The 26,748-nt window shown below is 43.8% G+C and overlaps 1 protein-coding gene across 1 annotated transcript; it reads left to right on the forward strand.

Moving 5' to 3' along the window:
• Nucleotides 1-4,730: 4,730 nt before the first annotated feature.
• On the forward strand, nt 4,731-26,520 carry mrpl45 (mitochondrial ribosomal protein L45). Its single transcript, XM_084318009.1, has 8 exons — nt 4,731-4,865; nt 7,066-7,267; nt 12,026-12,143; nt 13,919-14,017; nt 17,038-17,086; nt 19,722-19,871; nt 22,443-22,616; nt 26,139-26,520. Exons 1-8 carry the CDS (start codon nt 4,803-4,805, stop codon nt 26,235-26,237), a joined length of 954 nt encoding a protein of 317 aa, XP_084174135.1. The 5' UTR covers nt 4,731-4,802; the 3' UTR covers nt 26,238-26,520.
• The last annotated feature ends 228 nt before the right edge of the window (nt 26,521-26,748 follow it).

The following is a 26,748-nucleotide window of genomic DNA, read 5'->3' on the forward strand; positions in this document are numbered from 1 at the left end:
TGACCCACTGACTATGTAGATTGCCCTACTCCCCACAACAGACATTGAGCAGTTGACTGGACTATTAATCTGTCTTCCTTTTAACTAATTAGGTGCGGACTAATTAGGAGGCGGCTGTTGTGAAGGGCCAGATTAAACTGAATATATATATGTATCGTTTGATATACTTTGTATATTATTTATATATATACACGAATATCCCTTTACCTGCGTTCAGACCAGAGTAATATTCGCTCTCCTATTGGACAGTGCCCCCAGGCTCCAACGCGCAAGCCCCCAACGGCAAGTTCAAAGACAACTGCAGGCATGTCAGAACATGCCCAGAGTCAGCGTAGTAATACGAGACAAGGACTGAGGTTGGGACTAGATATTCACTTAAGTATATATATTGGCGCAGGTATAAACAGCAGTAGTTCATTCAGTACCTTACCCACCTTCACCACGAGTCAACGTGCAGTGAAGTGAGCAACCTTGCGTCTAAATAGAGCATTGAGAACCGCGTGCGAATAGAATGTTAAAGTGTCAGAGTTTAATGAAGTAACGTTGAGTTCGACTTAATCTAATGTGAAGTCAATAGTCGATCATTTATTGTATATTGTGCGGCCACAGTTCTTCCGTGTGTAGCATTACCCATCGGTTCGTCGTGTCTTTAGCTAGTGCACTTATCCAGGCTGTGTGGCCTAAATACGTCGCCCACACCCGAGGAGTCCTAGGCGGGGAACCGTTGGACATGTACACAGGAGAATCGGCGCCGGCGATTGCAGAACCATTCCTGGTTGGATTATATTGATTTGGGACGTGACTACCGGAGAAGAGCATTGTTGATTTCCACTATCATTTGGGATTTAACCTCGTGAGGATTACCACTCGGGCCTGCCTCGTGGACGGGGCTGGCTAGCTGTCATCAATGCTGTCGAGCATTTTGGATTACAACTATTGCTTTTGGCTGCTGATCAAGGGAGTTTACAAGCACCGACTCCTGTACCTGGAGTCTCTTTATTCCCCATTGCATCAGACGGAGTACCCGAACATTCCTCTACCCTCCAGGCCTTACACCCAGGAGGGAACCCATTGTCTCCAGTTGGTACCGGTGTTGCCCTATATAATTGCTCCTATACAACAGGTGGCGTCAGCTTAGACCCATCATAGTATTCCTGCTATTCTTAGTGACTTATGCTCTTGACTGACTTTATGTATATTCTTCGCCATACAAGCGCGACCCTAATTCTCATTCTGTAACCTAACGTTGCCTAATAATAATAAATTACCCTCCAATAGTATTTCTGTGTCAATGCCGTGTTCTTGTGAGTGTTCACCATCTATATTTGATGTACTGTCTGGCCAGTAATTAAAGTACATAACTAGCAGTGGTTTAATCTATCACAATCTTTAATACAGTCAGGGTTTTGTAACCCCTCAGTTACAACTTGAATTAATGCCGTTCTTATAATCCACAGCTCGACACAGTTAATATCATTCATGATTCATGATTCATGATTACGATGAATTGGAAATGGGGGACCCTGGTGGAAACAAGACGAAAGTCTTTCTCTGGTCTGCATCCCCTTAACAATTGTATGTATTGAGCTGTACTGCACTGTACCCATTCTGCAATCTGTTAATAAAGTTTTCATTCATTCATTCATTCATTCATTCCAAATCACAGTTAGTTTGTTTCTCCACTGGCCGCTCTGGAACCAGTTTGCTTGTCAGGCGCGCATTCTGATATGCTTGTATTCCTTTTACTCATGGCATGCAGCGTTGCAATAATGTATCTTTTGGTTGAGGCTCCACTCGTTCAACAGCAGGGTGAACACAGCAGTAGGCAGCAGGAAAGGTTTCCACTGGGAAAAAAGCACAAAGAAATAGTTGTGTGTCCCAGTATTCCAGCAGCTCGGCGTCCTCCGGTGTTGACCTCCCAACTCTCATTCTGCTGCTGTCAAGAACACATTTCCCCTTTGACCATCTCCCGGGGCTTCATGGCACCGCCCCTACACGCCCGCCAGCCAATCCGCTGCTCCCTCCAGCGGCACACGCCTGCAACGTAAGAGAGGGAACTCCCATGGGTAGATCCCACGCTCAATGAATACACACACCTGCTACCTTTCTGCACTTGCCTGATATCAATTACTCCAGCGCATATCACCACATCAGTAGGACGGCTCCTCTCCTCCCACTGGAACACCATGGACTTCATCTGACAAGGGAAGAATGGACAGCATAGCACGGCACGGCTATAGGAAATTACCATAACTACATATATTGCATATGCACTTGCCTGACACCCTGCCAGCTACGCATGTAGATCCTCACAGGACCATCACTGGGGCACGTCCTCCTCTCAGGGTCAAGCAGGTCCATCAGCACACACACACACACAGACACACACACACCCCCGCCCGTGACATTTCCCCCCCCCCCCTATTTGGATGGCCGTCCCGGTCATCACAGCTGGACCAAGCGGATGGGTGGTTTGCCCAGGTTGCTGCGCCTGGATCGTCGAGGCGGTATCACCTCCGGGGGGATTACAGCATGCTCTGCTTCGGCCCCTGCATTTCCTCGGGGCGCTCCCTCCTTCCCTTATTATTATTTAATTTCTTCTTGTTTAATCTGTGGATTGTTTGTTTCTTTGTATATGGTATAAATTATAATTTTGTGTAAATTAGGTCGTACGCCGACCATCAAGTAATACTTGTTTAGTTTAGGAATAGGGGGCAGGTAACTGTTACGAGGAGTGGAACGTTTAGATGGCATGACGGTGGTAGAGGTGAGTAGAACCCAAAATGCAGACTTAAACACGAGGAGAGGTAGTGGAGAGTGAGATAGACGATGGGCCAGGAGTGGGACCTGGGGCTGGGGTGTCCTCGGTGGCGAGACCCGATGCCGAACCCCGAACCGGAGGCTCCCCGACGGCAGGACCCGGCGCAGGACCCGGTGCAGGACCCCCGACTGGGGTCCCTCCGGCAGTAGGGTCCGGTGTCGCTCTCCGGGCAGACGACACTCCGTTGTGACGTGGCCCCGAAGATAGTGCCATAGTGAGGGATCGTCTCCCGTAACCTTCCAGGGAGGAGGAGACCCTGACCAGGGCGGCGAGGGGGACCTGCGGTCCCGGGAACCCCGTCTCCCCCTGGGGCTGTGGCGCCGGGATCCGCGCCCCTTCCCGGACGCTCCCCTGCGGACCAGGCGACTTCCCTCCCAAGGGTCCGGAAAAGGAGCGGCAGCGGGGATGGCACCCATCCTCGTGGCACCCAGAGTCATCGGCGCCACAGGGTTGGCAACTCCGTCCCATGGTGCCAGACCCAGAGTGGCAGCTTGGTCGGCACCCAAGACCGTAGCACCCAAAATAAAGAGCGCGTTGCTCGCCCGTCTCTGCTCATATCTGCTGGGTTCCTGGTTGGCTGGGTCATTCTGTTACGATGAGTGGAACGTTTAGAAGGTGGTAGAGGTGAGTAGAACCCAAAATGCAGACTTAAACACGAGGAGAGGTAGTGGAGAGTGAGATAGACAAGGCACGAGTCGAGTTTGAAAATAACAAGCTTTACTGAACGTGGCAAATACATACATAAACGGACTCACAGGGAAATACGGGAAGCTTCACAGGAGGTACACAAGGTCGACAGCACACAGGAACAAGGGTAACAGGAATAATGACCCAGCAATGGATTCTGGGCAGACAAGACTTAAATACACAAACTAATTAGAGACATTACAGCGGCACGGTGGTGTAGTGGTTAACACTGTCGCCTCACAGCAAGAAGGTCCAGGGTTCGATTCCCGCTTGGGGACCAGGTTTCCATGATGCCAGGTACTCAGGTGGGGTATCTCCCAGGCCCTTCTGTGTGGAGTTTGCATGTTCTCCCCGTGCTCGCAAGGGTTTCCCCCCCTGATAAGATAAACCCATTTATTCTTGTTCCTGCTTCTTTTGCCCATGGTGTGGTATTTATGATTTTGTATGAAAACTCTATGATTGTATTGCTTCCATGTGGCAAATAAAACTCTGAGTGTCACGCCAGGGTAGAGATGTGTGGGGGGTGTACCCCGGCCAGCTGGGGAGAGTACATGTTGTCCAGAAACACGGGTAAGGAGGACATATCAGAAATGATTATTACAAAACTACCTGCACCAGGAATATAGGATATTTGACTAGGTTTGTCTAGCCTCCAGAATTAAAGTTTAAGTACATTTGTTCTGTGTGACCACCGTAGTATTCAACATGTTCATTATTAATTGAAAATGGGGGACCCTGATGTAAGTCTTTCTCTGGTCTGCATCCCTTTAACAATGTGTCAATGGAAAGATGTACTGTAAAGATGCCAAGAACAAATGCAATGATAACTGAGCCATGACTGCATGGAATTCCTTACCACCTGCACTAACTAGGGTTGAAGACAAACAGACATTTAAAAAACACCTTAAAAATCATCCGGCCCTGCCTACCCCCCCCCCCCCCCCCCCCCCCACCGCATCCACCTGACCACCTCCAATGTACAGCCCCCCCCCCAAGCACTTGCTATACCCCAGTCACTAATTACTATTTTTGTGTAATTCTCCCATTGACCGCAATTCATTCTACACTCTACGCACGGGCTTCGAGCGCCCTCTGTTGGCCAAGCGGAGCCCTCTAGTCCTCTTTGATATTATTCACATAATGACGTGTGAAATTATAACACGACGGTTGGTGGCGATAACGCTCCGCCCGGTTGCAAAACCCGCCATTAAATAGAGGAAGAAGAAGAAGCAAAGGAAGAAGCAGCAGAAGAAGAAGAACGCCCAGGCCCAGGCGTTGGTACACAACAACCAAGATGGCGACATACATGAGGAGGACGTTATTAAATCTCCACCGGGTGTCATGTAGCAATTTGAAGGTAACTTTTCATTAAAATACTATCGCTGATACTGCATTTATGCATAATAACAATGGCTATCGCTCGCGTTGTTTCATATGAAGTGCACTCGGCCTGTCGGGCAGGAGATGAGAGTGAATTGAATGACATTGCCAAACCAAAATAATGTTACCAATATATATTATAGCAGTGGTTTCTCAAACTTGTTCTTGTCGAGGACCCCCAAATAGACACGTAATAGGTCAGGGACCCCTAATGTACAGTTTCCTCCCCCTCGTATGTATATATTTTCCGTTAGGATCTATGGGTAACTACTGTATATTTGCACATCTTGTATGTCACAAATGTAACAGTACTGTATACCTGTATGTCAGAAATGTCATGATATATCTGTATGTTGTGTATGTCAATGTCATTATGAATTGAAAATGGGGGACCCTGATGTAAACAAGACAGTTTTTCTCTGGTCTGCATTTACAATTCTTTAACAATTGTATGTATAATTGAGCTGTGTATTGTACCCATTCTACAATCTGTTAATAAAGTTTTCAATCAATCAATCAAGATTCTGTTCCAGGGACCCCCATCTCAGAAGATATTTGTTGTTAGATGTCTCTCACTGGGCTAACGTCTAACATCACAAAACAAACTGGTCAGACTTTTACTTGACCTGACTCCTAGAACCCACCTCACCCCTGCCCACTTTGACAACCTAGGATGGGTTAGAGTAGACGACAAGAGTACAGCAACTTGCAATGGGCCTGGTCTACAAGATACACTATACGACTAAGGTACCCATGTACATGTCAAAATACTTCCCAAAGGTCAGTGAATACCACGACCACAACACCAGAGGAAGCTCAACAAATCATGTTAAACCCAGATTAGGCTCAAACAAGGGACTAAACACGTTTAGCAATTATGCCACATCAATGTGGAACGCCCTACCCAAAGCTGTAAAGGAATGTGATTCCCTACCCACATTCAAAACCGCTCCAAAGAGCACCTACGGGAGGCTGCAATTTGAAACTGGCCACCGTAAATGTCCATACCCCCCACCCCCTCCTAATAGTCAGTCTCCTCCCCACCGTATGTATATATTCTCTCCCCACTGTATGTATATTTCTCTCCCACCCACCCACCCCCTCCTAATGTACAGTCTCCTCCCCATCATATGTACTCTGTCAGGATCTATGGGTAACAGTACTGTATATTTGCATATCATATATGTCACAAATGTAACAGTACTATATACCTGTATGTCATGTATGTCCCTATGCCATAGATGTCATGTATGTTGTGTATGTCATAAATGTCACTATGAATTGAAAGTGGGGGACCCTGATGTAAACAAGACAAACGTCTTTCTCTGGTCTGCACACCCTTAACAATTGTATGTATTGAGCCGTACTGTGTTGTACTTGTACCCATTCTGCAATCTGTTAAATAAAGTTTTCATTCATTTTCATTCATTCACTAGTGAATAACATTTTAATTAAATGCTAATATATATACTACTATATGCCTATACTACTACCTACTATGCTACGTGTACAATGAAACTCCATTGAGAGAAAGAAAAAAAAAATCCATTCGCCCACAGGGCATACTGCAGTGGAGCGATGGCGCCCCTAAGAGGATCTGACCGGTATTGCAAGTTCTCGATTTCACAGACTAGGGTAGATCTGCAGAGCCGGTCGGCGACCTTGAGCCGGTTATTAAAATGGAATAACGGCAATAACAAATGCCACGGCTATATACGTGCCTCTGGTCCACAACGCATGGATTCGAAACCCGTATAAATACGTGGCTGGGCGCCAATGTGTTAAAAGTTGGACAATATCGGTATATCGGTAAAAAAGCCAATATCGAACATCCCTAATTAACCCTTTCACTGCCACACCACGACAGAAGGTTAGCCCCTTTACTATCGCACAACCGACGTCGGTTGTGTGATAGTAAAGGGCTAACCTTCTGTATTGTCACAGTGAAAGGGTTAACCGGCTGTCGTGTGGCAGTGAAAGGGTTAAAGTGATGAATGAATGAAAACTTTATTTAACAGATTGCAGAATGGGTACAATACAGTACGGCTCAATACACACAATTGTTAAGGGGATGCAGACCACTGACCAGAGAAAGACTTTCGTCTTGTTTACATCAGGGTCCCCCATTTTCAATTCATATAGTAATGCCGTGACCCCCCCCCCCCCGTGTGTTTCAGAGCGCGGCGGAGGCGTCGCTGGACGTGGCGCGGCAGCCCCTCCCGCTGGTGCTGCCGGTGCGCACCAAGAAGCGCTACTTCGTCCCGCCGGCCCGCAGTCTGAAGAGCAGCACGGCCGGCGAGCGGGAGGACAAGGCCCGGGCGGCCGGCGTGGTGATCCCGCAGCAGTACACTGAGAGGTCCATCAGCATCGCCTGCTCCGGTACCCCCCCCCCCCCCCCCCCCCCCGGCTGGCTGTCCAAGCAGACTAGGGCTGTCACTTTAACAAACAAAAAAAATCAAATTCGAAATTCGTCGCAGAATTGTAGACGAGTTCGAATTAGAATTTCAGTGCAAAAAAAAAAACACTTTCTTTTTTTAACATGGTCTTTTTGATATCATTCTCTTTTCAGCACAGTCTCACCTATATGACCTGACAGTTTAAAAAAATATATATAATAATAATACTTTTTTTTTTCTTTCTTCGAATTTCTCCCGAATCTCTTGTTTTTATGTAAATTCGAAATTAAATTCAAAATTTGAAAATAATGTGACAGCCCTAATGCAGACACACACTGCAGACACACACTGTCCATGCAGACACACACTGCAGACACACACTGTCCATGCAGACACACACACTGCAGACACACACTGCAGACACACACTGTCCATGCAGACACACACTGCAGACACACACTGTCCATGCAGCACACACTGCAGACACACACTGTCCATGCAGCACACACTGCAGACACACACTGCAGACACACACTGCAGACACACACTGTCCATGCAGACACACACTGCAGACACACACTGCAGACACACACTGTCCATGCAGCACACACTGCAGACACACACTGCAGACACACACTGTCCATGCAGACACACACTGCAGACACACACTGCAGACACACACTGTCCATGCAGCACACACTGCAGACACACACTGCAGACACACACTGTCCATGCAGACACACACTGCAGACACACTCTGTCCATGCAGACACACACTGCAGACACACACTGTCCATGCAGACACACACTGCAGACACTGTCCATGCAGCACACACTGCAGACACACACTGCAGACACACACTGCAGATGCACACACTGCAGACACACACTGTCCATGCAGACACACACTGCAGACACACACTGTCCATGCAGACACACACTGCAGACACACACTGTCCATGCAGACACACACACTGCAGACACACACTGTCCATGCAGACACACACACTGCAGACACACACTGTCCATGCAGACACACACTGCAGACACACTGCAGACACACAATGCACTAATGCAGACACACTGCAGACACACACACACTGCAGACACACACTGTCCATGCAGACACACACTGCAGACACACACTGTCCCCTGTGGTCGTACTTCATAGATCTCATCAGAAAACGTAAATAAAGCACTAATTGACCACAGGGGAGAAATATATATATAATGTACGTTACGTTATAGTTAAAGTAATATAATTATTTATGTTTCGTATCGGTCTAAAACAAATCACCAAATCACATACTCTTAACTATAATCATAGTTCAAACTAACCTTAACTCTTAACTATAATCATAGTTCAAAACTAACCTCAACTCTTAACTATAATCATAGTTCAAAACTAACCTTAACTCTTAACTATAATCGTAGTTCAAAACTAACCTTAACTCTTAACTATAATCATAGTTCAAAATAACTTCAACTCTTAACTATAATCATAGTTCAAAATAACTTCAACTCTTAACTATAATCATAGTTCAAACTAACCTCAACTCTTAACTATAATCGTAGTTCAAAACTAACCTCAACTCTTAACTATAATCATAGTTCAAAACTAACCTTAACTCTTAACTATAATCGTAGTTCAAAACTAACCTTAACTCTTAACTATAATCATAGTTCAAACTAACCTCAACTCTTAACTATAATCATAGTTCAAACTAACCTTAACTCTTAACTATAATCATAGTTCAAAATAACTTTAACTCTTAACTATAATCATAGTTCAAAATAACTTTAACTCTTAACTATAATCATAGTTCAAAATAACTTTAACTCTAACTATAATTATAGTTCAAACTAACCTTAACTCTTAACTATAATCATAGTTCAAAATAACTTTAACTCTTAACTATAATCATAGTTCAAAATAACTTTAACTCTTAACTATAATCATAGTTCAAACTAACCTTAACTCTTAACTATAATCATAGTTCAAAATAACTTTAACTCTTAACTATAATCATAGTTCAAAATAACTTTAACTCTAACTATAATTATAGTTCAAACTAACCTTAACTCTTAACTATAATTATAGTTCAAAATAACTTCAACTCTTAACTATAATCATAGTTCAAACTAACCTCAACTCTTAACTATAATTATAGTTCAAAATAACTTTAACTCTAACTATAATTATAGTTCAAACTAACCTCAACTCTTAACTATAATTATAGTTCAAAATAACTTTTAACTCTAACTATAATTATAGTTCAAACTAACCTCAACTCTTAACTATAATCGTAGTTCAAAACTAACCTTAACTCTTAACTATAATCATAGTTCAAAACTAACCTTAACTCTTAACTATAATCATAGTTCAAAACTAACCTTAACTCTTAACTATAATCATGCCGATATGATATGTAAATATATGGCTATAATGTAACGGTTATTATGTACCTTTTTTCCTGTAGTACTTTATTAAAATTTCTTTGTGATGAGACTGTGTTGTAATATAACATAGTATGCTACACTGTATACGCTCACACACTAGCAGTCACTTTAACATGAACACACACACACATGCTGCACACACTCACACTCATGGTCACTTTACACCAGTGTTTCTCAAAGTGGGGGGCGCGCCCCCCAGGGGGGCGCAGAGGCATGAGAGGGGGGGCCTTGAGATTAATTTTTTTTTTTTTTTTTTATTACAGAAAATTATCACTAAAGTGCTATCTGTTGCAGCTGCACTGTTCTCCATGAAAATACCATATTTGGATAAGTTTGACCATTTCTCAAAATCTGAAAATCATTATTTAATAAAACACAGAAAAGGATCACCAAGTTACTCTGGATAAAAAATAACTTTACAGACAACATTGAGACAAAGCTTCCTGACACACTCCATCCAAACTCTTGGAAGAACTCATTGAAATCTCATCTGATACCACCTGGAGAGCTAGTTTCAGAGTGTGGTTCTGAGTACCAAGTATCTCATGATGCAGCAGTTAAGGTGTTGATACCATTCAGCACCACATATCTGTGTGAAGCTGGCTTTTCATCCATGACAGCTCTGAAAACAAAATATAGGGCCAAGTTGAGCCTTGAGGATAACATGCGTGTTGCCTTGTCAAAGACTGACAGCAATAAAGACTGTTTGCTTATTTCCTATGTTCGCTTTGTAAATTCCCAGTCACTGAGTGAAGATCTGCTGTTTTGCAAATATGTCAAAAACAGAGCGACAGCTGATGAGCTCTTCAAAATTATTGACAGTTACCTGACAGAACATGGACTGAAATGGGAGAACTGTGTGGGCTTTTGCTCTGACGGTGCGCAGGCCATGGCAGGGAAAAGGAGGGGGCTACAGACGCTCATCAAGGGGGTCTTGCCAAACGCGCAATGGACGCACTGTAAATTCACAGAGAGGCACCAGCGTCAAGACAGCTTAGCCCTGAGCTGAATGAGGTTTTGACAGAAGTTATAAACGTGGTAAATTTCATCAAAACCCGACCCCTGAAAGCTCGCCTGTTCTCTGCGCTGTGTGAGGAGATGGGAGCTGACCATTCTGCAGTGCTGTTTCACAGCGAGGCAAGGTGGCTCTCACGAGGGAAGGTGTTGTCAATTTGAAAGGTCACGATGTTATTTCAATACATTTAAACATGGCCCATTTCATGACTATTTTGTTGGGGCGAGGGGGGGGGGGCCCAAAATATTTTGGTCCGCCAAAGAGGGGCCTGACAGAAAAAGTTTGAGAAGCACTGCTTTACACAATGAAAGGTCACTTTAAAAACAAGAACGGGAGTGGTTCTTGTATAGTAAACAGATGCATAGCAAGCTAGCATAAGGACACATAGTATAGTATAACTGTAGATTGTATAGTATAGCATTGTATAGTAGTGTACATAAGACCCAATGCCTCATCCGTAGCTAACAGTGTATTGCACTATCGCAGGACCTTAGCATGTCTTACCATGCTTTTTGTAAACTTCATGTACATATACCGGATATGTCTTTATTCTTATTACTTGTATTATTGCACAAATGTCTTATTCTCATCCTATTGGATTCTTATTATTGTATTATGGCATTATTGTATTATTGCACAATCGTTGCGGGCAAGACCCCCCGCATTTCACTGTATACTTGTATGCCGTGACAAATAAAACTCTTGACTTGACTTGACTTGACTTGTGTTGCCACTGCCAGCAGTCATTTTGTCACAGTACAGTAGGTGTCCCATGTCCAAAGCGGGACATGTCTTTTTTAGGAATGAAAGGGCTGGGCGATATGGCCAACATTTTTATCATGATATATTAGTTTCTTTTCTATCTTTTGGCGCTTTTTTGGTGGACAAACCACTGCACACATGCACCACCGTGACTGCTAGCACACATATCCTACTGTGTACAGATGGGTTTCAAACTGTATTTTAAATTAGAAAGCAAACAAAATATATGGACGAGACAAATAAATCTCAATTTGGTCAGTATTGTCATTTGGACGAGCAAAGCCATTACTTTAAGTTGCACGCAAGAAAGACAAGTCTGTCCACTGTCTCTGGTTTTAAAGCTGCCCTGTTGCAGGTCACAATACTAAAAAAATATATATATATATATTTTTTTTATTATTGATTATTAAAATATATCGCGATCATTATCGTTTGATCGCCCAGCCCTAAATGAAACGTGTCTCTCGTTGGTTTAAATGACGTGTCTCTTCCCTCTCTGCACAGCGGGAATCTTCGATCCCTACATCCCTCCAGAGGGCGACGCCCGCCTCTCCACTCTGTCCAAAGCGGGGCTGAAGCAGCGCGGGGAGCAACTGCGCCAGAGCGCCACCTCGCAGCTAGCGTAAGACCTCGCAGCTAGCGTAAGACCTCGCAGCTAGCGTAAGACCTCGCAGCTAGCGGAAGACCTCGCAGCTAGCGTAAGACCTCGCAGCTAGCGTAAGACCTCGCAGCTAGCGTAAGACCTCGCAGCTAGCGTAAGACCTCGCAGCTAGCTAGCGCAAGACCTCGCAGCTAGCTAGCGCAAGACCTCGCAGCTAGCTAGCGTAAGACCTCGCAGCTAGCGTAAGACCTCGCAGCTAGCTAGCGTAAGACCTCGCAGCTAGCTAGCGTAAGACCTCGCAGCTAGCGTAAGACCTCTCAGCTAGCGTAAGACCTCGCAGCTAGCGTAAGACCTCTCAGCTAGCGTAAGACCTCTCAGCTAGCGTAAGACCTCTCAGCTAGCATAAGACCTCGCAGCTAGCGTAAGACCTCTCAGCTAGCATAAGACCTCGCAGCTAGCGTAAGACCTCGCAGCTAGCGTAAGACCTCGCAGCTAGCGTAAGACCTCTCAGCTAGCATAAGACCTCGCAGCTAGCGTAAGACCTCGCAGCTAGCGTAAGACCTCTCAGCTAGCATAAGACCTCGCAGCTAGCGTAAGACCGGCCTCTCGCACGCCAGAGCGCCACCTCGCAGCTAGCTAGCGTAAGACGAGAAGATGGGATACCAATTTCCTCTCTGTGCATTCAGTAGAAAGCTATCCGGCTGCAAGCTAGCCTAGCTTAGCACAAATTAATGGAAGTTCATAGGGACTACTAGGGGCGACAGTGGCTCGGGAGGTAGAGCAGTCGTCTGGCAATCCGGAGGTTCCCGGTTCGATTCCCGCTCCTCCCGGGCAGCGTGTGTCGATGTGTCTCCTTGAGCAAGACACTTAACCCCTAATTGCTCCCGATGAGCAGGTTGGCACCTTGCACGGTCGCCTCCGCCGTCGGTGTGTGAGTGAATGGGTAAAATGTGAGGAACAAATTGTAAAGCGCTTTGGATAAAAACTGCTATATAAAAAAGCAGCCATTTACCACTAGCTGTTCCTTATCCACTTATATTAATTTCCCATATCGTTAGGGATATGTAGTGAGTGTGGAGATATCGTTAGTGATATGTAGTGAGTTTGGAGATATCGTTAGTGATATGTAGTGAGTTTGGAGATATCGTTAGTGATATGTAGTGAGTTTGGAGATATCGTTAGGGATATGTAGTGAGTTTGGAGATATCGTTAGTGATATGTAGTGAGTGTGGAGATATCGTTAGTGATATGTAGTGAGTTTGGAGATATCGTTACTGATATGTATTGAGTGTGGAGATATCGTTAGTGATATGTAGTGAGTGGAGATATCGTTAGTGATATGTAGTGAGGTGTCTCCCTTTACAGATGTATTTGTAGTAGGGATGTCCGATATTATCGGCCTACCGATATTATCGGCCGATATTGGCATTCAAATGTGATATCGGGAAAATATCGGTATCTGTTTTAAAAAAAAAAAATAAAAAAAAAATCTTTCATTTCTATAACCTTTATTTACCCAGGCTAGCAAGTAAGAACAAATTCTGATTTAATTTATTGTCAAAAGTATGCATAATGTTGTGTTAATTCCACAACAAGAGATATGTAATGTTAATGTTAATATGTAATGTTAATTACCCTGCATATATCGGTATCGGTTGATATCGGTATCGGAAATTAAAAGTTGGACAATATCGGTATATCGGTATCGGTAAAAAAGCCAATATCGAGCATCCCTAATTTGTAGAACGAGTGAGTTTGACATAAATTGTATCACACACTGTTGTATCTCCCCACAGGATACGCAAGATCAAAGAGCACGACCCCGAGTTCACCACCAAGGTGTTCCCAGCGAGAGCTCAGGAGATCTTCATAGAGGCTCACACCGCACTGGCACAGTAAGACCCCTCTTCCTCCTCCTCACTACACAGTAAGACCTCTCTTCCTCCTCCTCACTACACAGTAAGACCTCTTCCTCCTCCTCACTACACAGTAAGACCTCTCTTCCTCCTCCTCACTACACAGTAAGACCTCTCTTCCTCCTCCTCACTACACAGTAAGACCTCTTCCTCCTCCTCACTACACAGTAAGACCTCTTCCTCCTCCTCACTACACAGTAAGACCCCTCTTCCTCCTCCTCACTACACAGTAAGACCTCTCTTCCTCCTCCTCCTCACTACACAGTAAGACCTCTTCCTCCTCCTCACTACACAGTAAGACCTCTCTTCCTCCTCCTCCTCTCTACACAGTAAGACCTCTCTTCCTCCTCCTCACTACACAGTAAGACCTCTTCCTCCTCCTCCTCACTACACAGTAAGACCTCTTCCTCCTCCTCACTACACAGTAAGACCTCTCTTCCTCCTCCTCACTACACAGTAAGACCTCTCTTCCTCCTCCTCACTACACAGTAAGACCTCTCTTCCTCCTCCTCACTACACAGTAAGACCTCTCTTCCTCCTCCTCACTACACAGTAAGACCTCTTCCTCCTCCTCACTACACAGTAAGACCCCTCTTCCTCCTCCTCACTACACAGTAAGACCTCTTCCTCCTCCTCACTACACAGTAAGACCTCTCTTCCTCCTCCTCACTACACAGTAAGACCTCTTCCTCCTCCTCACTACACAGTAAGACCTCTTCCTCCTCCTCACTACACAGTAAGACCTCTCTTCCTCCTCCTCACTACACAGTAAGACCTCTTCCTCCTCCTCACTACACAGTAAGACCTCTCTTCCTCCTCCTCACTACACAGTAAGACCTCTCTTCCTCCTCCTCACTACACAGTAAGACCTCTCTTGAAGGTGTAGTCTGCAGGAGGACATGAAGGTGTAAAAAATTTACGAACTAAAACGAAAACGAATGCAAAAAAAAGAACACAAAAAAACGAACGAACTCAAACAAACGCAAAAGAAGAAACGAAAAAAATGAACGAATTAAAACAGAAACGGAAAAAAACGAATGCAAAAAAATTAACGAACTAAAACGAAAACGAACGCAAAAAAAAGAATGAAAAAAAAGAATACAAAAAACGAATGAAAAAAAAGAAAGCAAAAAAATGAACTAACTAAAACGCAAAAAAACGAACGAACTAAAATGAAAACGCATGAAAAAGAACACAAAAAACGAACGAAAAAAATGAACTAACTAAAACGAAAATGCAAAAAAACTAATGCAAAAAAAACAACGAACTAAAACAAAAACGCAAAAAAACGAACGAACTAAAACGGAAACGCAAAAAAAAAACGCAAAAAAACAACGAACTAAACCGAAAACGCAAAAAAACTAACGCAAAAGAATTTACGAACTAAAACGAAAAAGAAAAAAAAAAGAACGCAAAAAAATGAACCAACTAAAACTAAAACGCAAAAAAAAAGAACGCAAAAAAAGACCTCTCCACCACAGTAAGACCTCTCTTCCTCCTCCTCCTCACTACACAGTAAGACCCCTCTTCCTCCTCCTCCTCACTACACAGTAAGACCTCTCTTCCTCCTCCTCACTACACAGTAAGACCTCTCTTCCTCCTCCTCACTACACAGTAAGACCTCTCTTCCTCCTCCTCGCTAACAGTAAGACCTCCTCCTCCTCGCTACACAGTAAGACCTCTTCCTCCTCCTCACTACACAGTAAGACCTCTTCCTCCTCCTCACTACACAGTAAGACCTCTCTTCCTCCTCCTCACTACACAGTAAGACCTCTCTTCCTCCTCATCACTACACAGTAAGACCCCTCTTCCTCCTCCTCACTACACAGTAAGACCCCTCTTCCTCCTCCTCACTACACAGTAAGACCTCTCTTCCTCCTCCTCACTACACAGTAAGACCTCTCTTCCTCCTCCTCACTACACAGTAAGACCTCTTCCTCCTCCTCACTACACAGTAAGACCTCTCTTCCTCCTCCTCACTACACAGTAAGACCTCTTCCTCCTCCTCACTACACAGTAAGACCTCTTCCTCCTCCTCACTACACAGTAAGACCTCTCTTCCTCCTCCTCACTACACAGTAAGACCTCTTCCTCCTCCTCACTACACAGTAAGACCTCTCTTCCTCCTCCTCACTACACAGTAAGACCTCTTCCTCCTCCTCACTACACAGTAAGACCTCTTCCTCCTCCTCCTCACTACACAGTAAGACCCCTCTTCCTCCTCCTCACTACACAGTAAGACCTCTCTTCCTCCTCCTCACTACACAGTAAGACCTCTTCCTCCTCCTCACTACACAGTAAGTGTAGAGTGGGCAGGACAGGGTTAATGGTTTATTTTAAGTGGATTTCTATATATAATAATAATAATAATAATAATAATAATAATAATAATAATAATAATAATAATTTGTATTTGTATTGCACTTTTCGTTCACTAGGATCCCAAAGTGCTACAGGGTTAAAACATATAATAAATAAGTTAATTAATAATAATAATTATTATTAATAATAATAAAATAAAATAAAATAATAATAAAATGTTCCGGTTGAATCCATCGTGAAGCTATCAGCTTTTTAGCAGCTGTAAGACCGGATAAAACTAGTCTCTTTAGCTGTATAGGGGCTGCATACTGAAAGACATCATTCAACAGCAATACAGAGGGATGTACAGGTATATTCAGAAGTAAGAATTCTGATAATTGCAGGGTCACTTCTTCCCAGAATTTCTTAACAGGTGGGCAATCCCAATACATATGCATAAATGTACCCTCATCACCATTTGTACATAAAGAACATATAGCATCTTGTCTAAGTCCCATTCTGTTCAATCTTATAGGAGTCGGGTATGTCCTGTGAATATAATTAAGATTAATTTGTTGATGATCCGGGTTGCGTGATGCAATTCGAACGTTTGCCCAGACTTCTTGCCAATCAAAATCTACTTCCAAATCTGGTATATCCCTGGTTCATCGGAATTTCTCATTTGTTTGTGTTTTCAGGTTCAACAAGGAAAGACTTCACTTCTTGGTGACAGAGAGGTGTTACCCTGTGAGTTCTTCTCCATCCACCACCTCCTCCATATTATCATCCACCACCTCCTCCATATTATCATCCACCACCTCCTCCATAGTATCATCCACCACCTCCTCCGTAGTATCATCCACCACCTCCTCCGTAGTATCATCCACCACCTCCTCTATATTATCATCCACCACCTCCTCCATATTATCATCCACCACCTCCTCCATATTATCATCCACCACCTCCTCCGTAGTATCATCCACCACCTCCTCCGTAGTATCATCCACCACCTCCTCTATATTATCATCCACCACCTCCTCCGTACTATCATCCACCACCTCCTCTATAGTATCATCCACCACCTCCTCTATAGTATCATCCACCACCTCCTCCTCTATAGTATCATCCACCACCTCCTCCTCTATAGTATCATCCACCACCACCTCCTCTATAGTATCATCCACCACCTCCTCCATAGTATCATCCACCACCTCCTCCATAGTATCATCCACCACCTCCTCCTCTATAGTATCATCCACCACCTCCTCCTCTATAGTATCATCCACCACCTCCTCTATAGTATCATCCACCACCTCCTCCATATTATCATCCACCACCTCCTCTATAGTATCATCCACCACCTCCTCCATATTATCATCCACCACCTCTATATTATCATCCACCACCTCTATATTATCATCCACCACCTCCTCTATAGTATCATCCACCACCTCCTCTATAGTATCATCCACCACCTCCTCTATAGTATCATCCACCACCTCCTCTATAGTATCATCCACCACCTCCTCTATAGTATCATCCACCTCCTCCTCTATAGTATCATCCACCACCTCCTCCATAGTATCATCCACCACCACCTCCATAGTATCATCCACCACCTCCTCCATAGTATCATCCACCACCTCCTCCTCTATAGTATTATCCACCACCTCCTCCATATTATCATCCACCACCTCCTCCATAGTATCATCCACCACCTCCTCCTCTATAGTATCATCCACCACCTCCTCCATATTATCATCAACCACCTCCTCCATAGTATCATCCACCACCTCCTCCTCTATATTATCATCCACCACCTCCTCTATAGTATCATCCACCACCTCCTCCGTACTATCATCCACCACCTCCTCCATAGTATCATCCACCACCTCCTCCTCTATAGTATCATCCACCACCTCCTCTATAGTATCATCCACCACCTCCTCTATAGTATCATCCACCACCTCCTCTATAGTATCATCCACCACCTCCTCTATAGTATCATCCACCACCTCCTCCATAGTATCATCCACCACCTCCTCCATAGTATCATCCACCACCACCTCCATAGTATCATCCACCACCTCCTCCATATTATCATCCACCACCTCCTCTATATTATCATCCACCACCTCCTCCATAGTATCATCCACCACATCCTCCTCTATAGTATCATCCACCACCTCCTCCATAGTATCATCCACCACCTCCTCTATAGTATCATCCACCACCTCCTCCATAGTATCATCCACCACCTCCTCTATAGTATCATCCACCACCTCCTCCATAGTATCATCCACCACCTCCTCTATATTATCATCCACCACCTCCTCTATAGTATCATCCACCACCTCCTCCATAGTATCATCCACCACCTCCTCCATAGTATCATCCACCACCTCCTCCTCTATATTATCATCCACCACCTCCTCTATAGTATCATCCACCACCTCCTCCATAGTATCATCCACCACCTCCTCCATATTATCATCCACCACCTCCTCCATATTATCATCCACCACCTCCTCTGTAGTATCATCCACCACCTCCTCCATATTATCATCCACCACCTCCTCCATATTATCATCCACCACCTCCTCCATATTATCATCCACCACCTCCTCTATATTATCATCCACCACCTCCTCTATATTATCATCCACCACCTCCTCTATATTATCATCCACCACCTCCTCCATATTATCATCCACCACCTCCTCCATATTATCATCCACCACCTCCTCCATATTATCATCCACCACCTCCTCCATATTATCATCCACCACCTCCTCTATATTATCATCCACCACCTCCTCCATATTATCATCCACCACCTCCTCCATATTATCATCCACCACCTCCTCTATAGTATCATCCACCACCTCCTCCATAGTATCATCCACCACCTCCTCCATAGTATCATCCACCACCTCCTCCATATTATCATCCACCACCTCCTCCATAGTATCATCCACCACCTCCTCCATATTATCATCCACCACATCCTCCATAGTATCATCCACCACCTCCTCTATAGTATCATCCACCACCTCCTCCATATTATCATCCACCACATCCTCCATAGTATCATCCACCACCACCTCCTCTATAGTATCATCCACCACCTCCTCTATAGTATCATCCACCACCTCCTCCATAGTATCATCCACCACCTCCTCCATAGTATCATCCACCACCTCCTCCATATTATCATCCACCACCTCCTCTATAGTATCATCCACCACCTCCTCTATAGTATCATCCACCACCACCTCCTCTATAGTATCATCCACCACCTCCGTGGGCCTCCACACATATTTCCCATAACGTTCCTCTCTCTGAAGGGGCTCGTTCTGACGCCTCTCTGCTCCCTGTGCAGGAGATGACGAGGGGGAACCGCTACAAGTCCATCCGCTGGACCTTCCTGGAGTCTCTGGAGCCTCCCAAGGTGGTCCACGCCCGCTGCCCCGACATGGTCCACAAGGGCAACCTGTACGGCCAGGTGACGCTGCGCATGCACTCCCGACAGGTACGCCCACGTTAAAGCTGGCCCGGTCCATAGATGTGCGACGTGGCTATAATAAGGTCATTTATACAGGCCTGTTATTCTATATTCTATTAATAATATTTCAAATTGCATGTGTCCGGATGGCAGAATTCAGTACTGTATCTACAAAACCTTTTTGTTTAATCATCTTCCCTTTATTCATTTGCTTAGATCTTTTGTACACGTGATCTCGAGAAGGTGCTGAACGAGCTCAGTGGCAGTGTTTCATGTCTGGTCATTTTTAGCACGGTGTTATTCACTGTCAAAGATATAAAAAAAAAATAGAATTGATATTCTCCTTTTGTTTCATCACAATTTACTCAAGCCTAGTAACAGACACAATATTTCTGAACACTGGGAGTACATTCACTGAGGTCCATAGATGTCCCTAGATACCTAACCAAGAACATGCAAATGGACCTTGTAGAAGTGGAGCAATCGTCCATTTACTTGGGTATGCATTTTTAGGCGGATTTTCAGAAAATAGGGCTCCGGCTTAAGAAGTTAAAGCTGCTATAGATAACATTCAGCCACTAGATGTTAACACTTTGCCGCCCAACCACGTATAAACACGGGTTTCGAATCCATGCGTTGTGGACAGAATCGCGTATAAAGCCATGGCAAGTTGTTATTGCTTTTTTTCTAATAGCTCTGTGGATTTATTATGATAATAATTTTTTTTTTTAAAGATTACTCTTTAAATCTATAGCACCTTTAAATTGTCAATATTCTGGGCGGCTGATTGGCGCAGTGGGCAAGGCGCTCGCCTCTAACGCAGGAGACGCTGGGTTCGAGCCCAGCTCTCGGCGTTGCTACCGGCTGGCAATTGGCAAGTGTTAGAGGGTGGGAAAGCCGGTGGGTGGGGATTTGACGTTGTGGACAGCGACTCCTACAGGTCGGTTTGTTGACGCCGGTGCGACGGAAGCAGGAAGTGACGGGGACAGCGTGAGCCTCCCACGCGTTACTCCTCCTCGCCACAGAGTTTGAGCTGCTGCGGTCGAAAAGATGCGACAGGCTGCCTCCTCGTGTACCCAGACCAGGCTGCAGAAACAAATGAGTGGGGGGGGGGCATAAAATGTTCTCGGGGGGGCACAATGGTTTTTCAACACAGGTTCCCTTTTATATGTTTCAGCTGGGACAACGGCGCTGTGGCTTGCTTGGCACTGCCCACGGTGCTGAACTAAACAGCAGAGAGGCAATTGAAAAATCTAATCTAACTATCTTAAGAACATTCACTTATACAAAAACAGACTGAACGGATATATATAACAGACCTGCTGGGGCAGCGGACTGAGAGCAGGGGACACAAACAGGCTGGATAAGATGGTCAGGAAGGCCAGTAGCGTGGTTGGGGTGGAGTTGGACTCTAGCGAGGGTGGCGGAGAGGAGGAACCTTGCTAAGCTCCAGGCAATCAGGGAAAACCCCTCCCACCCACTATACACAGACTTGGCTGACAGGAGGAGCATGTTATAGGCTCACACTACCTAAATGCAGCACTGAACGGCACAGGAAGTCCTTCATTCCGACAGCCATCAGACTATACAATGCATCACTGTGCCTCACTGCATCACTGAGCACAGAGTGACAGTTACGATCTTCCTGGACTCTTACTTTTTAAACAGCACTGTGCAATATTACACCTACTGTAGACTTCAGTATATTTTTACTGTATTTATTTACTGTATCTTTTATTCTATTTTTATTCTATTTCATTTTATTCTATTCTTAGGCCATTTGTTTTGTTATTCTTATTCGTGACTTGTTCTGTCTAAATGTTTAATGTTGAGTGATTTGCAATGTCAAATTTCCCTCAGGATAATAGATTTCTATTCTATTCTATTCTATATCTTTGAAAAGTCTCCATTTATTCAACATTTCTGAATTCACTGACAAATTGAACTGAACTGACAAAAATAAGGTGCATAAAAAAGCAAACAAAATTCCTGGCAAGCAGCGTTTGGCGACAGAGTGAAATCTTCTTAAAACACTGTCCCTCCACTCATTCCCGAACTTTTTTGTTAAGTCCTTCTCAAATGCCAACTGAATTAAATTGGCCTTGCGTCGATGAAGCATACTAAGGCGATGTTCTGTAAAGACGTTCTTGAGGGTAGAAAACGAATTCTCACAGAGTGCCGTGCTAGCTTCAGTAGTGTTGTTGTTGACATCAGTGCCCACTAGGGCTGTCCCCGACTAAGGATTTGGATAGTTGACTTTGATTGACCAAACATTTTTTTTTTTTTTTTTTTTTTTACCAGGGTGGGCACAGCTGACTCAGTGGGCGGGCCCGGCCCCCTAATGCCCGCCCATGGCGCCGGGTCTGCGTGTACCGGAGGGGACACATGATGCAAGGCTTCTGTCCTCACTACAGCCGACCAGTGGGGGGCGTAGTCTAGCAACGTTCGAGAAGGGGGAGGGGAGAATTGGATACACGAAATTGGGATGGGAGGAAAAATAGAAAATGGGGAGAAAGAGTGGATTAAAAAAAATATATTGTCAATATTCTAATCACACAGCTTGTGGAACCCGAGAGTGTGTCTTGTCTCCGCCCACAGACCCTGGCCGTCTATGACCGGTTCGGGAGGCTGATGCTGGGGGACGAGGAGGAGCCCCGGGACGTCCTGGAGTACCTGATCCTGGAGAGACACCTGGTCAACCCCTACGGCAGCTGGAGGTTACACGGCAAGATAGTACCCGCCTGGGCCCCTCCCAAGGACCCTATTATCAAGGTGACCTTTAGCCTCTTAACAGGCGCCCCCAAAATTGTCCGTTTTAGTTTTTGAGGACTGCATACTTTTTTTTGCAAACCAAAATACTATACTTTATACTTATACCACATGCATGAGCCTGGTCTCTTTTGAAAGATGACATTCTGAAGTTTCGGATACAATAAGGAAACCCCACCTTTAGTGCTAATGAAATAGAGTAACATAGGTCTGAACTTGAGTTGTAGAGAAACTTAGTTAGTAGTCCAGAAGTAGTATTTGTTATGTAGTACATGTCCAAATTTCATAAAGATCCGTTCAGAAATGAGTGATTAGGAGTGATTTTGGTCAACTGTGTACAAAAGAAAAGCTCAGTTTTCTCATAGACTTCAATTCATTCAGCGGTTTTTCTCGTCCTGTTTTCGCTCGTGATTTTTCACCTAGATCCCTGATTCATACATCCCCAGGTGGGGTATCATTACTAGTCTCATCAGTGCAATAAGGAAACCCCACCTTTAGTGCTAATGAAATAGAGTAACATAGGTCTGAACTTGAGTTGTAGAGAAACTTAGTTAGTAGTCCAGAAGTAGTATTTGTTATGTAGTACATGTCCAGATTTCATAAAGATCCGTTCAGAAATGAGTGATTAGGAGTGATTTTGGTCAACTGTGTACAAAAGAAAAGCTCAGTTTTCTCATAGACTTCAATTCATTCAGCGGTTTTTCTCGTCCTGTTTTCGCTCGTGATTTTTCACCTAGATCCCTGATTCATACATCCCCAGGTGGGGTATCATTGGAAAGCCACACTCATTGGCTACAACCTTGTCCAATCATTTTCGAGATCGCCAAATGATTGACGGAACTAGAGCCCCAAGAGTCGGGAGTAGTATTTGTGCAATACCGTGTACTTTGCGTGTACTCGAGAACCGCTGAACGGATTTTGTCACCTGAAAGGGCTATCGACAGGCAACAAATGGGGCTTTAATTCGATATATATATATATATATATTAAAAGATATGCACACCCGAGCCACTAGAGTTCGCCAAAGTGTCCTCAAGAGGGCCCACATGTGGGCCCCCGCTTGCTAAGTGGACCTATTGGGACAATTGCCTTTTCCTGTGTGTTGCATTGTTGTTACAGAATGAGGGGTCGTCTCAACACTGAGAACATGTTAAATATGTACATTGTTTCTACAGAATGAGGGGTCGTCTCAACACTGAGAACATGTTAAATATGTACATTGTTGTTACAGAATGAGGGGTCGTCTCAACACTGAGAACATGTTAAATAATGTACATTGTTGTTACAGAATGAGGGGTTGTCTCAACACTGAGAACATGTTAAATATGTACATTGTTGTTACAGAATGAGGGGTTGTCTCAACACTGAGAACATGTTAAATATGTACATTGTTTCTACAGAATGAGGGGTCGTCTCAACACTGAGAACATGTTAAATATGTACATTGTTTCTACAGAATGAGGGGTCGTCTCAACACTGAGAACATGTTAAATATGTACATTGTTGTTACAGAATGAGGGGTCGTCTCAACACTGAGAACATGTTAAATATGTACATTGTTGTTACAGAATGAGGGGTCGTCTCAACACTGAGAACATGTTAAATATGTACATTGTTGTTACAGAATGAGGGGTCGTCTCAACACTGAGAACATGTTAAATATGTACATTGTTGTTACAGAATGAGGGGTCGTCTCAACACTGAGAACATGTTAAATATGTACATTGTTGTTACAGAATGAGGGGTCGTCTCAACACTGAGAACATGTTAAATATGTACATTGTTGTTACAGAATGAGGGGTCGTCTCAACACTGAGAACATGTTAAATATGTACATTGTTGTTGTTACAGAATGAGGGGTCGTCTCAACACTGAGAACATGTTAAATATGTACATTGTTGTTACAGAATGAGGGGTTGTCTCAACACTGAGAACATATTAAATATGTACATTGTTGTTACAGAATGAGGGGTTGTCTCAACACTGAGAACATGTTAAATATGTACATTGTTGTTACAGAATGAGGGGTTGTCTCAACACTGAGAACATGTTAAATATGTACATTGTTGTTACAGAATGAGGGGTCGTCTCAACACTGAGAACATGTTAAATATGTACATTGTTGTTACAGAATGAGGGGTTGTCTCAACACTGAGCACATGTTAAATATGTACATTGTTGTTACAGAATGAGGGGTCGTCTCAACACTGAGAACATGTTAAATATGTACATTGTTGTTGTTACAGAATGAGGGGTTGTCTCAACACTGAGAACATGTTAAATATGTACATTGTTGTTACAGAATGAGGGGTCGTCTCAACACTGAGAACATGTTAAATATGTACATTGTTGTTACAGAATGAGGGGTCGTCTCAACACTGAGAACATGTTAAATATGTACATTGTGCCTTTTGTGACAAGAACCCTCCCTCTTGAAACAAGCCTTTCAGAATTATAGTTAATAACATGCGTGTGAATATATCTTGTTAAATGCGTGTGTACAAGATGGCGGCTCGCATTTAAATAATCTCTTTCCTAAAGTTGAACTTAAAATATGTAATATTTGGACGAGAATTGCTATGCTATTGCCGGATCTTGAGTCATTATTTGATCTGCAACGTCTAGTCCGAAAGTTGGGTCTGAATTTGTTCGGAGACTCGCGTGCCCCTGCTAGATGTACGATAATTGTCGTATTTGAACGATAAAAGCAGCACATTTTTATCATTCAGAAACGGCCTATTGAGAACAGGACTGTAAACGGAGAGGCATCGCGGCTGCTAGGACGCTCAATCTGGGTTGTTTATTTTCAGCGACAAAACTTAACCCTTTCACTGCCACACGGCAGAAGGTTAGCCCTTTACTATCGCACAACCGACGGCGATGCTCCATCGATCATTAGCATCATTAGCTCCGCAGTGTAGTGGTAGTGAAAGGTTAACTTTCTGCAGTGTGGTAGTGAAAGGTTAACCTTCTGCAGTGTGGTAGTGAGAAGGTTAACCTTCTGCAGTGTGGTAGTGAGAAGGTTAACCTTCTGCAGTGTAGTAGTGAAATGGTTAAAGGAACACCCCAACATTATGGGAAATGCTCCTCCAGAGTCGGACAAGACGATGGATAACAATTTCCTCTCTGTGCATTCAGCAAGCCTAGCCTAGCTTAGCACAAATGAATGGAAGCGGATACGGACCAGCTAACCGAGCCTGTTGGCCAAAAACACCCCTTCGAAGTTTTAAGCCAGGCTAGTGGTAAATGTTTCAATCCCCGATGGATCTTCGTTTTTGATTTTAACCTGATAAATATCCACCATGGAAACGTTGTCTGATTTTATTAAGTGAATCGGTCTAAATTATACCTCCGTGTTCAAATCAAAGATGCAACATGATTAATGAAGGAGTCTAAAGTATACCTCTGTGTTCAGGTTCTACCTTCAAATCAAAGATATAATAATTACCGCATTTCTTGTTCCTCTCTCTCATAATCTGACTGTGGTTATGAACTATACTTATCTAATGTCTTTTTAATTTTCAGACCACCATGATCCCTGGTCCTGAACTTAAACCGGAACAAGAATTCGAGGCCTTGAACTATGAAGTTCCCAAACCGAAGGCTGTGCAGTGGAGCAAATAGGCCACTTGGGGGCGCTGCTGTTTCCATCCAACTCAAACTCAAGGAGGGGACAAAGAAAAGACACCAGTTGGAATAATGTTCCCATTATCTTTTCTTGTCACATACATCATGATGAATTCTTTTCATATACATTCTTATTTTTCACAGGACTCTTTCCCCCTGTTCGTCACATGTATAGCTCAACAAAAGAAAGATATCCAGAGATTGTACGGTTTTATTTCAGTGGTGGAATATATATTACATGTTCATTTAAAGAATATAAAAATAAAATGTCCCATTTGCATTTTTTTTCATACCCTTTTGATTTCAGCTAAATGTAAATTTTGTATCGGAATAGTTTCTTATTTATGTTTTTAATCAATACATACAAAAAGACATCTGGAAGAAAACCGGATAACATACAAAAAGACATCTGGAAGAAAGTTAAGTTAAAAAGTTGAGTTAAGAATCTTCTACTTGACAAAGACGCAGCACATCCATTAAAAACAATAGAAAATACAACATGCAAAAA

This window comes from Notolepis coatsorum, assembly GCF_963971535.1.
Source record: "Notolepis coatsorum genome assembly, chromosome: 7".
NCBI classification, from domain to species: Eukaryota; Metazoa; Chordata; class Actinopteri; order Aulopiformes; family Paralepididae; genus Notolepis; species Notolepis coatsorum.

What these genes read in the sequence shown, in the direction of transcription:
- mrpl45 (XM_084318009.1), top strand. Translation starts at nt 4,803, where the DNA reads ATGGCGACATACATGAGGAGGACGTTATTAAATCTCCACCGGGTGTCA. An exon ending in AGCGCCACCTCGCAGCTAGC is followed by an intron (nt 12,144 to 13,918) that starts GTAAGACCTCGC and finishes ATCTCCCCACAG; the next exon opens with GATACGCAAGATCAAAGAGC. An exon ending in GCTCACACCGCACTGGCACA is followed by an intron (nt 14,018 to 17,037) that starts GTAAGACCCCTC and finishes TTGTGTTTTCAG; the next exon opens with GTTCAACAAGGAAAGACTTC.